Source organism: Lepidochelys kempii, chromosome 8, assembly GCF_965140285.1.
Source record: "Lepidochelys kempii isolate rLepKem1 chromosome 8, rLepKem1.hap1, whole genome shotgun sequence".
Taxonomy (NCBI): Eukaryota; Metazoa; Chordata; order Testudines; family Cheloniidae; genus Lepidochelys; species Lepidochelys kempii.
Genome location: NC_136387.1, coordinates 106,622,110 through 106,635,377, shown reverse-complemented (window position 1 = coordinate 106,635,377; position 13,268 = coordinate 106,622,110). Strand labels below are relative to the sequence as shown.

General features: G+C 67.9%; 1 protein-coding gene across 3 annotated transcripts in view; it reads left to right on the top strand.

Annotated features, from left to right (window-relative positions):
• The window catches only part of ARTN (artemin), a 32,323-nt gene extending 20,370 nt beyond the window's left edge, over positions 1–11,953 (top strand). The window contains exons 2-5 of one of the 3 annotated variants that reach the window (XM_073357974.2): positions 305–407; positions 9,173–9,240; positions 9,521–9,710; positions 10,250–11,953. In XM_073357974.2, the coding sequence (XP_073214075.1) occupies positions 305–407; positions 9,173–9,240; positions 9,521–9,710; positions 10,250–10,674 (786 nt within the window). In that variant the 3' untranslated portion in view covers positions 10,675–11,953. Of the gene's footprint in view, positions 1–304; positions 408–1,424; positions 5,260–9,172; positions 9,241–9,520; positions 9,711–10,249 lie in introns of those variants that run through there. The other 2 variants (XM_073357975.2, XM_073357973.2) reach the window with 2 other exon arrangements.
• Positions 11,954–13,268: the final 1,315 nt, after the last annotated feature.

The window sequence follows — 13,268 nt, the reverse complement described above, 5'->3', positions numbered from 1 at the left end:
GGTCGGTCTGTCTGTCCCGGGACGTGGGGGGTCGGTCTGTCCGGGGCGGGACGGGGGGGGTCGGTCGGTCTGTCTGTCCCGGGACGCGGGGGGTCGGTCTGTCCGGGGCGGGACGGGGGGGTCGGTCGGTCTGTCTGTCCCGGGACGCGGGGGGTCGGTCTGTCCGGGGGCGGGACGGGGGGGGTCGGTCGGTCTGTCCCGGGACGCGGGGGGGTCGGTCTGTCCGGGGCGGGACGGGGGGGGTCGGTCGGTCTGTGCCCCGGTGCCGGGAGCCCCGGTGATTTTGTCCCTCTGGCGGCCGCAGGGAGCGGACTCGATGCCCGCCAGGGACCGGTGCCCGGGGCCAGGGGGAGGCGCGTCCCAGCCGCGACCCCCGGAGCATGGTCCGCAGGCTCCCGGCGCGCACGGTGAGTGGAGCGGGGCTGGGGGCGGAGGGTTCCCGGGGCTGGGGGAGCCCGGGCCGGGGTCGGCTGCAGCCGCTTCCCCAGCCTGAGACTCGAGCTGCGGCTGTCCCGCCTCGGCAGCAAACGTGGGGTTGTTGCGGTGGGGTCGCCCCGCGGCGGGGGGGGGGGGTTGTTGCGGTAGGGTCGCCCCGCGGCGGGGGGGGAGGGGAGGGGAGGGGAGGGGGGGGTTGTGGCGGTGGGGTCGCCCCGCGGCGGGGGGGCGGGGGTTGTTGCGGTAGGGTCGCTGCGGTAGGGTCGCCCCGCGGCGGGGGGGGGAGGGGAGGGGGGGTTGTTGCGGTGGGGTCGCCCCGCGGCGGGGCGGGGGGGGGAGGGGAGGGGAGGGGGGTTGTTGCGGTAGGGTCGCCCCGCGGCGGGGGGGGGAGGGGAGGGGAGGGGGTTGTTGCGGTAGGGTCGCCCCGCGGCGGGGGGGGTTGTGGCGGGGGGGGAGGGGAGGGGAGGGGGGGGTTGTGGCGGTGGGGTCGCCCCGCGGCGGGGAGGGGAGGGGGTTGTTGCGGTAGGGTCGCCCCGCGGCGGGGGGGAGGGGAGGGGGGGGTTGTTGCGGTGGGGTCGCCCCGCGGCGGGGGGGGGAGGGGAGGGGAGGGGGTTGTTGCGGTGGGGTCGCCCCGCGGCGGGGGGGGGAGGGGAGGGGAGGGGCTTGTTGCGGTAGGGTCGCCCCGCGGCGGGGGGGGGAGGGGAGGGGAGGGGGTTGTTGCGGTAGGGTCGCCCCGCGGCGGGGGGGGGGAGGGGAGGGAGGGGTTGTTGCGGTAGGGTCGCCCCGCGGCGGGGGGGAGGGGAGGGGGGGGTTGTTGCGGTAGGGTCGCCCCGCGGCGGGGGGGAGGGGAGGGGGGGGTTGTTGCGGTAGGGTCGCCCCGCGGCGAGGGAGGGGGTTGTTGCGGTAGGGTCGCCCCGCGGCGTGGGGGGGGAGGTGGTTCACTCTGGGGCCACCCCCAGTCAAGGCACACGTGGCCCTGCACACTGGGCCCAGCTGAGCCGAGCCAGGCCAGGCTAATCCCCTGTTTAGCCGCTGGCAGCTGCCCAAATTAGCTCCCGGCAGGGGCCTCCCTCCTCCGCTCCCTGGGGCGGCCCAGCCGGGGGCCCAAGGCCTTGTTCCCCCCTAGCATCTCCTTCCCAGCATTAGGGGCAGCCTGGGGCCCCCCAGAGCAGGGCACTTCTTTCCCCTGCCCATGGATCTTCCCTGCCCCAAGAGCTGGGTGCAGCGGCCAGGCTGGAGGCGGCCTGGCTCGGGATCTGTGGGGCAGCTGTGTCCCCGTGTACCAGCTCTGGGCCCCGAGGCGGTGCTGGGGTCCCTCTCCCAGAGCGAGCCCCTGAGCCGGTGGATTGAGGGACGAGAGGAAGGGAACAGGGCTGGGGGCTCGGTGCTGCCTCGTTCCGGTTCCCAGGGTTGATTCGTGGCTCGGCTGTGGGCGGCTGGGACCTGGCCGTTCTGTCACCGGCCGCTTGACGGCTTCCCGGGTGGCGGGAACCTGCCAGGGCATATCCTGCCAGGGTGATGCCCCTCTGCGCCCCGCAGCGAGCTGGCCGGGGAGAGCGAGCGCCGGCCTGGGTCGCTCCTGACGCGGGCCCAGCCTGACCTGCCAGCGCCCCTTGGCCTGGCTGGAGAATGGCGGTAGCACATGGCTCCTCTGGCCCCGGGCGAGGCCTGGGGCTGCGGGAGCCCGGCGGGCTCTGGCTGCGCTTTGGGGGGCGCGCAAGGCTGTTGGGTTGGCCCCATGCAGGAGGCTGGTCTGGGCACTGGGTTCCCATCTCAGCCGTGGAGCCGGTGAGCTGGGCCCCAGGGAGGCAGCTGGGCTGGCGGGCGTGAGCCGTCCTGGAGGCGTCGGTTGGGCTCTCTGTGAGGTGAGCTGGACACCAGGCCCTTGGGCGGCTTCCAGGCAATGGAAGGCTTCACGCTGACATTTCCAAGTGTTTGTGTAGGAACGTAAACATAAATCTCCCTCCTCCCTTCCTCTGGAAAGTTTCTCCGGGAGCAGCAGCCGGAGCTCTGGCTTGTCCGGGCAACGCACGGTCCTGCAGCCCCTTTCTGCAGCATGCTGCCTGCCGGGGGGGGGGAAGCCCCGGTCGCTCTTCCAGCCGCCCCTGGTGGGGGAAGGGGGTGTCCCTGAGGCAGTCGCACCCGGGAAGAGTGTGTAAACATCCTCTCGTCTGCCGGGACGATTCTCCAGCTGGCTCAGAGGCTTCGTCTCCTTCCTCCCGCCCCAGCAGGAGGGTCCAGGGACCCCGTCTCATCTGCCTGGAGCCGCCTTCCTTCGCTGCAGCGCCCTTGCGGTCTGTGGAAATCAGCCGCTGGCAGGGACCTGCTGGGAGTGCCCAGTCCCTCCCGCTCCGTCAGGCCTTTGTCCTTCCCTGTCTGCGATACTCGGGTGTCTCGGCTCAGCCAAGACTAGAGAGAGCCCTGAGGGTCAGGGCACAACAAATCCACTGGCAAAGGGGGTGCCGGAAGCCTGGGGTGGCGGGCTCTGACACACCTGTTTCTCCAGAGCTCTGGCAGAGTTAATGAATATGCATATTTGCTGCAGACGCTCGGCTAATCCTGCTGAGTAGCACCTGCCTGCCGAGCTCTATGCAGCGTGGTCTGCCTGAGCCAGCAGCCAGCTCCGGCGTCTCTGCCGCTGCTCAGCATTGCTCTCCCCTCCCCCACAGCCGCCTGCTGAGATTACCTGGACCCTGGTCGGGTCGGCTGCTGCTCTCCAGAGCCCTGGGGGGCACTTATGGGGCCCGGAGGCATGTTGACTTTTCTCAGCACTGATCAGCGGCAGGCGCAGCCCTGGGGCTACTCGGGGACTGGGAGGGTAGCTCCACAATCCTCTTTCTGCAGCAGCCAGGAGACCCAGGGAGGGCTAGAGTCACAGCCATGCCCCCCAGCAGCCCTGGTCTCCGACAGGATGCACCTGGCTCCCCCGGACCTTAGGTGGGATAGCTCCAGCAGGGGTCCTGGAGCCGGTCTCCCCCTCCTCCCGCGCTGCCCTTTAGAGCCAGGAGGCTGCTGGGGGCTGGGGAGAACAGCAGGCAGCTTGGGGTCGTGCTAGCCAGAGGCTGGCAGTGTGTGTGTGGGCAGGGAGCTGTCACCCATGGAACTCCCCTTCCGTCCCACCCTGGCCCTGCGGCCTTTATGTCCTGTCTCCAGCCAGCAGAGCACAGCCAGGCCGAGGGGGAGGGCCGGAGAGGTGCACGCTCATTTTCGGGGGCCAGGCGTCCTAAAGGCAGGTGCGCTCCTTGTGCGTCCTAAAGAGCCTGTAGCCTGAATCCACCCTGCTGCGGCCTGGGGCTCGTGAGCTGCGTCTGCAGCACACGCCACAGCGGCAGAACAGGCCTTGGGTCTTCGACCCCCCCCCCCGTGACTCTGGGGACCCCAGCTCCTCCGCACTGAGCGCTCCCCAGTCCATCCCTGGAGCCTGGCAGAGCCCAGGGCAGTGGGATAGAGAGAGTCCAGGTTACGTGATGGCCCCAAGAGAGTGTCATGGCTTGGGCCCAGCCCAGAGCCCCCAGTCCATGCCTGGGGCCTGCCTTCCTGCACGAGCCCCCACCCGCTTCCCTTCACTGGTTGCTTCTGCTTTCGGCCCATTTCTGCCATTCCTCTGGCATGGGCTGCGCCTGAATGTGCCCCGCCTGCACGCCCTGCGGTCTGCCTGACCCCCGCCAGCTCCGGGTCAGCGCCTCTCTGCCTTCGTCGGGAATCTCCCGGATAACTGGAGTCCCCTCCACTGCCCGGTGCAGTGTCTCTGGCAATTGCTGGGCTCCATGGCTGAGCCGGTGGCTGTTCCAGCCAAACCCCGTGGCACGATTCTCCAGCTCAGGGAGCATCTGTGTGCCCCGCCGTCTGCAGCTCAGCCCGTATTCTGCCCGTTGTGGAAAGCCATCGCTCACTCTGCTGTGCACGCCTCCCAGCCGCCTGCTCCGGCTCCTGGGCCCGCTGCCCAGCTGCCTTGTCCCCTGCTGGTGGCAGACGCCCCCGCACTGGCCCCATGGGGGAGCAGCTGGGCTGGCTCTTGCAGAGAGGCGAGGAGCCAGGAGCCCGCAGGTGCAGCTTCAAAGGGAGGAGGAGCCAGCCCCATGTGAGCAGCCGCTCTCCAGGGGGCAGAGCTTGGCAGCGGCTGCCCTGCGCCCAGCTCTCCTGGCGCTGCGGGTATCGGGTACCTGATGCTCCAGGATCCCCGTCCCCCTTGTACCGTCGCTGTCCTGTCTCCTTGTGCTGCCTCTGCCCCATGCTGTGTCCCTGCCTTCCCACAGAGGCTCAAGGTGCCCCAGCCTTGCCCTCCTGGCACCCCCCGGCTGCCTGCCTTTGTGTTGTGTCCTGCTCTTGCTAGACCTGCTTGAGCCACTAAAGCCTGTCGTTGGCTAGCAGTGCCGGCCATGCTGTGCTCTGTAGCCCCACCAGCCGGGTACTCCCTATGGAAGTTGTTCTCCAGAGGCCCGTCGAGCCGGGGAACCGGGGCCATGAGTGGCACGTGCCAGTCCCCAGGCTGAGGAGCAGTTGGAGGAGAAGCTCTGTTGGAGGTCGCTTTGGGGCTGGCTCCAGCGGCAGGAGGGGCTGGGAATCCCGTCTCTGGAGCGGCTGCCCTTTCATGCTGAAGGGGTGGCGTGACCTTGGCCAGGTCTGCCCTCAAGCGGCAGCTCCAAGCCTACCAGGGTGGGTGCCCGCGGCAGGTGTTCCCCGCAGACCTGCCTGTCTCTGTTGCCCAGCAGGAGGGAGACAAGCCCGGAGCCCAGGTCTCCTGTGACTCGGTGATTGAGGCAGGGGCGGCAGCTGCAGCTAACAGGCCTGCTGAGAGGACAGCTGGGCCAGCGCCCAAGGCAGGTGACTTGTGGGTCTTTGTGTCCTTGTGTTTCCTCCAGGGCGGGGCTGCAGCCCCAGGTGTGGCTCTGCCCCCATCCCAGTCCCCCAGGGTGTGGGCACAGCGAGGCGGGGGGGGCGGGGAAGAGATTCGGTTCTGTCCTGGGTTCCCGCCCCAGGGCCCCTGGGAGGGGCGGAGGCTGCATGCCGGGCCCCTGGGTGTCTGCACTGCCGGTGGCACCCTCGGGTGCCCACAGCGCCCTGGCAGCTGGCACAGCTGGACTCGCTCCTTCCAGCAGAGCTGGGCTCTGAGTTCGGCCTCTGCTGGCTCCGGCAAGGCAGCCGGTGCAGACTAGGGCACGTGGGCCCCCTCCGGATGACAGACTGCCCGTTCGCCTCTCTAACCTGCCCACCCATCCCCCTCAGGTCAGGCTGGGGCCAGAGTCCCCTTCGCTGTGTTGAGGGGGGTGACCCTGAGGGCTCGTGTCTGCCAGCACTTTGGGGTCGCTGGGTGCCCCTCGGCCCCTGCGGATCCTCCCGCCTGCGAGGAGCTGGCCCGTTAGTGCGGGATTGGAGGTGACTGCGCGTGGGGCTGGCTGACCCCAGGGGCGTGGGAAGGGGGGAATTCTCTCTGGCTTGGGTTTGCCGTGACACGGTGAAGGGCCAGCACAGGCTGGGTCTGTGCTGCCCCCCTCAGGGCTAGTGGAGAATTGCAGCTCAGCCAGCCATGGGATACCGGAGGGGGACCAACCTGGCAGGGCAGGTGGCGTCCAAATCCCCGCACGGGGAGGCTCCCAGCCCCCCCAGGACCAGCTGCGGCTGGGCAGAGACCCTGCTGGCATCTCTAGCAGTGCTGGCCCCACAGCCAGAGGTGATGTCACCAGGCCCTGTCTCCCCTGAGGCTTCGGAGGGGCCCAGCTGGAGGTGACTGGCCCGCGCACTCGCTCCACGCTGGGCCTCAGAGCAGCTAGGGGCTAGGTACCCGCTGCAAAGGCCTGGCCCAGGCCCTCTTCTCTCAGGCTGGCATCTCCCAGCTCTGTCCCAGAGGGAGCTCGCCCCCTTCTCCTGCGCAGCTGCAGGGCCTTGGCACTATGGGTTACGAATGGGGGGGCTGGGGCCGAGTCCAGGCATTGGCCGGGGCTGCCTGGTGCCGTGATGGTCACAAGGACGCTGTGCGGCTTTCCACACGCTGCTCAGAGGGACTGAACTGCTCTGGCTGGCCCAGGACAGCTAACGGGCTGTGGAGGGAGTGGTCACCACCCAGGGGGTCGCCAAAGGCCTGTGTGGATTCCCTTGGCCAAACTCCATCCACGGTTGGTTCTGCCTTCCCGCAGCTCCGGGGCTGGGGATGCAGGCCGAGCTGTGCGGCCCATGGAAAGGCAGCTCAGCCAGCAGGGAGGGGTTTGCTCTGGGCAGGGCAGGTAGAGAGGGCATTGCCCATCCCCACTGACCTCCAGGCCCACCATGGGTGGAGCGGGGAGCAGCTGCAGCCCCCAGGTAAAGAGGGTTTCCAGCTGGATGTGACGAGCTGCCTGTGGGCTGGGAGCCAGGGCACTTGTGTAATCACCTGGCTGATTTCCTGCTCTGTGGATCTGCTGCCAGTGGGCTGGGCTTGTCTGGCCACTGTGTGTGGGTGGAGAGGGCTGGGCCTGACTCCTCCTCCCTCTCCCATCAGGGCACAGGCCAGGCCAGGGCTGCAGGTGCTGGGCTTGGGGCTAGGGGCGGATCCCTCTACCCAGGCCCTGCACCTTGCTCTGGGGCTGGAGCTGGCTTGATGGTCCCCGTTCTCCTGCGGTGCACATCTCTCACCAGCCATCAGCCTGCAAAGGCAGGCAAGCCTGAGTCCTGCCATGGCCGGGCAGGGGTGATGAGACCCCATTCGCGGCTGTGCACAGTTCCTGGGTTGTGATGCATTGTGGGTGATCCAGTGCGGTCCCCTGGGGCTGTTGGTGATGGCCAGTTAACACTCACAGACCCCAGCCAGCTGTCCTGCCCCATTGCAGATGCCCGAGTGCCCAGCAGCACCCATTTCTCCTTCTCCCAGGCACAGAGCAGGAACGGGCAGAGCTGGACAGAACAGGGTGTGTGGGGGGGTGAATGGGGTTGTGGCAGGGGCTGGGGGTTCTGGGCTGGGACTGGGATACTCGGTTCCCGGGAAGGAGGAGCAGGGAGGTGGCAGCCTCTGCAGACACACCGCTAGCAGGGGAACACAGCTCAGTGCTGGGTCATGCACGTCGGACGGGACGATTCGAGTGTCTTGCCAGGCTCTGGACAAATGGTGGGTGGGTAGGGCTGGGCGGGCAGCTCCAGCGAGCCTCTGTGCAGGAGAAAGGGCTGCAAGCCCAACGGCAGCTGCAGGGGAGGCCAGCGGTGCACGGGGCTCGGCCTGGCGCACGTGCGTGCGGGCACTTGCCCCTGCACCTGCCTTGTGCGTGGGGTTGGAGCCCGGGGGCAGGTTGCCCCATAGCAGGGGGCCGCCCCAGCTGCTCTCAGGGCCAGGTGAAACAGGCAGCATGGCTGTCTGGCGAGGAGCTCTGTTCTGCCCCCAGGCCCTGTGGGAATCCAGCCACCGCGGCCGAAGGCGCTGTCTGGTGCTGGGGCCCTGTTCTGTGCCGGGGGGGCGGGGGGGGCTGTGGGCTAGCTTGTTGCTGGGCTTGGCTTGGCTTGCTCAGGCACTTGGTGCCTAGGGGATGAGTGTCCTAGAGCTGGTCTCTAGCTTGCTCAGGCCGCCTCCCCGGGCTCCCCTGTTCTGCTCCCGGCTTCTCCAAAGCACAGTGAGACTAGGGGAAGGAGGGACTCAGGGAGTGGCATTGAGGTGGGTCAGAGGCCAGGAGAGATGGGCAGGACTAGGGGAAGTACCAGATGAGCCTGTGGAACTCACTGCCACTAGATCCCATAGAACCCCAGGGGGTCACCAGATTCAGAGAAGGACTGGCCATTCCTATGGAGAAGGAGGTCCTCAGTTATGCTAGTGAGGAGTTAAACCCTCTTGCCTGGGCCGTGAGCCTGCCAGAGACGTGCGGGGCAGGAGGGGCCCAGGCTGCTCCATCCTGACTCCCTCCCTCCCCGGTGCTGGTGTGAAGGTGGGGGGGGCTTCTCCCCGGGGGTGTGGTTCTCGCTCCCCAGTGACCAGAGTGAAACGTGTGCTCTGGGCACAGACAAGGCTCCCGGCAGCGCTCAGTACTTCCCACCCTCCCGCCACTCGTTCCGGGGGGGCTGGGAGCAGAGCTGGGCCTTGCACGCGCTCCCCCGAAATTCTGCCTTCAAACTGAGCCACTAGAGCCTGGGGCGGGGGGCACCTCCAGCTGACCCAGGAGCCTCCCAGGGCTACCCAGAGGAGCTGATGGGCTCTGGGACACCCCTGCTCCCCCCCGGCTCGGGGAGCGGCTCCCAGGCTCTGGCTCAGCCTGCTTCAAGATTGTGGGGACACAGCCCAGCCTGTGCCAATTAAGGGAAGCCGCTGGGAAGAGGGCCCAGGCCAGAGGGCTGGCATTAACCCCTGTTGGGAGGCCATGGGACAGCTGACCAGCTGCTCGTTGCAGCCCCAGGGACCAACTGGGGGGGGGAAGGGGGAGGATATTGGGGGTTGGAGGGCTGTGAGGGAGGGGGTGGTGGGTGTTTGGGGGGGTCAATGTTGGGGTGGAGGGCAGTGGGGGGAAGGTGGTGGGGGTTGACGTTGCAGATGGGGGGGATGGGGCTGTGTTTACCAACAGGCTGGAGGGAGCTGTATCCTGACCCCCCACACCCCACATTAATCCAGCCCTCTCTGGGAATGCTGTCCAGAGCGAGGCAGGGGCCAGGCATGTGGGGCTGAGGGGTGAAGGCGCCGTGTGTCTGGGGCAGGGGGTGGTTGGCCCCAGCCCCGTGGGTGGGTTTCCTTCCCCGGCATCCGCAGCCCAGGAGCGTTCACACTCACCCCCAATCTTTGTATTTGCAGACAGGATGGAGCAGACAGCGGGGGGGCCGGCCTCCCCCCACGCGAGGACTCTGCGCCAAAGGCCCAGGGTGAGTACAGCCCCACGGGAGAAGGCCCGCTCCAGAAGCAACGCACAGAGGGGTGGGGGCAGCTGTGGCCCAGGCAAGGGGTATGCAGCCTTGGCTAGTCTGGCTTTCCCCTGTGGGTCCTGCTCCCCTCTCCTGCCCGCCCCCCACCGACTCTGGCCCTCTCCCGGGGAGGCTGGGAGCCCTGCCTTGGGGGCTGCAGCATGGAGCGCCCCATCCCCCCCTGCGCCCGGCCTGCACCCCGTGCGTGTTGCTGCCATGCTGAGCCCGTGCTGTGTTCCAGGAGGGGGTGCTGTGGGGTACCCTCGCCATCCTGTCGCTGCTGAGCAGCGTGGCCACGGGAACCCCGCACACCTGGCACCACAACACCACCCTGGGGGCTGCACCCACTGCGGGTGGCATGGGCACCCCCAGCCCCGGAGCAGAGGACAGCCTGGAGGCACCGCTCGCCAAAGCCTGGAGCCACCTCTCCGGTAGGTGTGGGTGGGGGAAGAGGGGGAGCGGGAGGGCATGGGGCAGGAGAAGGGCCAGGCACGATGGGGGTGCCTGGGGTCAGTATTGCTCAGGGCAGTTCAGGCCCCTCGTGCCCCTGTGTCATGCCTCCCGTTCCGGGAGCAGAGAGCCCCGTGGGCCCCACATGCCCAGCACTGCTCAGGGCCTGGGGGCAGCAGGGCTACCGGGAGGGGGCAGGCTCCTGAGCTCAGGGCAGCTGGTGACCCTGAGCCCCAGAACTGAGGCAGGAGTGTGCCCCCCAAAGGGCCCCTGGCCACCCCAGGCGGGGATGGGCGGAGCCCAGGGCAGCGGGGCCCTGCCCCAGGCTGACGCTAGGACTGAGTCCTGGCTGCAGGAGCCGGTTGGCATCTACCCGCCCCGTCCTCTCTGAGCCCTGGCTGTGTGCGTGGGCCGGGTGGGCTCTCCCCGTGCTGTGGGTCCCGCGGGCACCAGACAGCCCCTCTGGAGGCAGGAAGGAGTGGGGGGGGGCGTACTCTGGCTGACTATCCTGTGTTCCCAGGGGACAACGTGACGGCAGCGGGGCCCGGGGAAGGGCAGCTGGCCAAGGACCTGCTGCTCCGGGCCGAGCGCTCACCCCTGAGCCCCACCAAAGAGAAGAAATTAGGCCGGCACAGGGACGGCCCCAACTGCACCGTCCGCAGGCTGATGGTGAAGGTGCGTGACCTGGGGCTGGGCTTCGACTCGGACGAGATCGTGCCCTTCAAGTACTGCAGCGGGTCCTGCCACCGCAGCCGCAGCAACTACGACCTGACGCTGGCCACCCTGCTGCGGGAGAAGGCCATCAAGCCGGGCCCGCTGGGCCATGTGGCCAGCCACCCCTGCTGCCGGCCCACCCGCTACGAAGCCGTCTCCTTCATGAACGTGCACAACACCTGGCAGACGGTGGAGAAGCTTTCTGCGGCCGAGTGCAGGTGCATTGGCTGACTGATCTGCAGGGGCGCTGCCCGCCTGGTGCTGCCCAGGCTCGGGCCCCATGGCACCTAGAGAGCGGCGGGGATAGGCGAAGGCTGCAGCATTGCCAAACCTCCCGGAGGAGCGGCTCAGTGGGGGACGAGGGTTCACCCGGCCCTCCCCCTTCTGCTGAGGCCGAGCGGCAGCGGGACCCCCAGCGTGGGGCTGGTGGCAGCAGGGCGAGTCTCGTTGCTTGGGCCGGCCAGCGCCCCTCCTTCCCCAGTCACTGGCCTCCTGCCAGCTGGCGCTGCCATTGGCGACCCGGGAGGTTGCCGAGCATTGGCAGGGAGCCTGCCAGCCGGGCCCTGCTCGCTGCTCTGCCATGTTCACTCAGCAGCTTCCGAGCTGCCCGCTCCAGTGCCAAACAGCCAGCCTCGTCTGCCTGGCGTGGCCTTCCCAGCCCTCCCTGGAATGCCAGCTGCAGGGCTGGCGTCGGCTCCGGTCCCAGCTCCACAACGGGCTTCCGGGGCCCCCGCTGCCCAGGCTGGTGGCTGGTAACCTGAGCGCATCTCTTGCGGAGTAAGGTGCGTGAGAACCGTCAGCCCCTGTGCGCGCTCTCCTGGCCCAGCTGCACCCCCTAGCACAGGGGGATGAACTGCCAGGCTGGGTCCTTGGCCGCATGGGCTCCCTGCTTGGTCCAGAGCCCTGGGGGATGCGTGGCCCTGCGGGGGGCTGCCCCCCAGCTCTGGCTGGCTCTAGCCCGGCTGCAGTGCGTGGGAGGCAGTTGGCCCCAGGGCTCGGGCTGGGGCAGTGGCAGTGTGAGGAGGGGCTGGCCCTAGCCTAGAGGCTGTGGTGATCTCTGAGCCACTTGCTAGAATTGCCCCCCATAAAGGGACAGGCCCGTCAGTGTGCTTTGGGGTGCACCCTTCCTAGCTGCTTGTGGCCTGGCCCCTTTCCCTGGGATTTATACCCAGGACCCCTCTGCTCCTGGGGTGGCAGTTTTTTGCCCTGTATTTCTGGGGGAAGAGCTGCCGGTGCTGTGGGAGTGAAGTGGTGCGGGGGCCTCGCAGACGCTCCCCACCTCCTCTCACCTGCTGGCGGAAGCTGGAGCTGAGTGTCCAGCCCAGCAAAGGGGGCATATGGGGCTAGAAACCAGGCAGGCTGAGCCCGTCCCCTGGCATCTTACCTGTCCCTCTAGAAAAGATCCCCCTCCCCCAGCCCCTTGGGACAGGGCGATGGGGGGAGGCAGTGAGCTGTCCTGGGGGGCCCATTGGGGAGCAGGGTGGCTGCAGCAGAGGAAAGTGCTGGGGGCCAGAGGAGCAGGTACCAGCCTGGGGGTGCAGGTGGCCAGGGCTCCCCGCAGGTGCCTAGGGCAGAGGCCACAGCCAGGCACGGGCACCCACTGCTGTGGGGCTGGGCAGCCTGTGTCTGCCCCCATGGGGAGCAGCGTTAGCTGCCCAGTGCTGGTGCCCATGCAGGGGAGCCGGGCCGGCAGGGCACCCCCCGGCCATGCTGGGCCCTGACTATTTATTACTCTAAGTTATTTATTTATTGGTCTTGAGCAGCGGCTCCTATTTATGACGTTGTGGGGGAAGGGGGGTCGATGTAAAGCTGTTGCTATGGAGGCCTGGGCCTGTGGCCAGCAGTCCCACGTGCCCCCCCCCTTTATATTATTCTGACCGGTATCTGCATTTGTAAAGTTGGATAAACTCTATTTTTGTACAGTTGTATTTTTCTGTAGCAATAAAATGATGGGCTGTGCAGCTGACTCTGGGCCTGGGCAGAGGCTGTGCCATGGGTGAGGAGGGGGGACAGGGGAGGTTGCCCCCTGCCCCATGTCGCTGCCCCGACTCCCATGCTCCCCCCGTCTAATGAGCCTGCCACTGGGCTGTGATCTCATTTCAAACCATCCCTCCTCAGGGGGCCCTGACCTGGACTTCCTACCTCTGGGGTGCCCCTGTCCCCTCTCTGGGACCCCTGCCCACCCCAGTGTGGGAACTCCACCCCCTTCTGCTCTGCCCAGGGGCAACATCTGGGGCTGTCCCTCCTCTCCTCTCGGTGCTGGGCCCTGGCCCTCTCCCCTGGGCAGAGCAGGACCCACACTCCCCCTGGCAGGGGGCCTCAGATGCTGTTTCCTAGTGGAGGGCGGAGTAGCTGCCTGGCCTTGGCCCAGCAGGTGGGGTCTGGTATGTTGTGGGTGCATTTCCTCATGCAGGCAGGTACAGCCTCGCTGCAGCTGCCATGTCCCCACCCGCATTAGGACCTCTGTGCCCGGGAGAGGGGGAGCTGCGGCTGGGCAGGTAGCAGGTAACCCAGCCAGGCCCTGCACCCGTGTTGGAGTCAAATGCAATTCAGCCATGGTGCTTAGGGGGGCGGGGTGGGGAGGGGGCGCTGCCAGGGGCACGGAAAGCAGACTGCTACTGTCTGACCAGAGAGGCCAGGTGCCAGGCCATCCAGGCAGCTCTGCCCCTGCCTTGCAAAGGTGAAATGTGCTGTACAGACACAGGATGGCCAGGAGTGGGACCCAGCTCAACAACTGAATAATTCACCTGTGGAACTCTCTGCCCCTGGATAGGCAGCAGGCCAGGAGCTAGCAGCAGTCCTGAATGGAGCAGTGTTTCTATGGA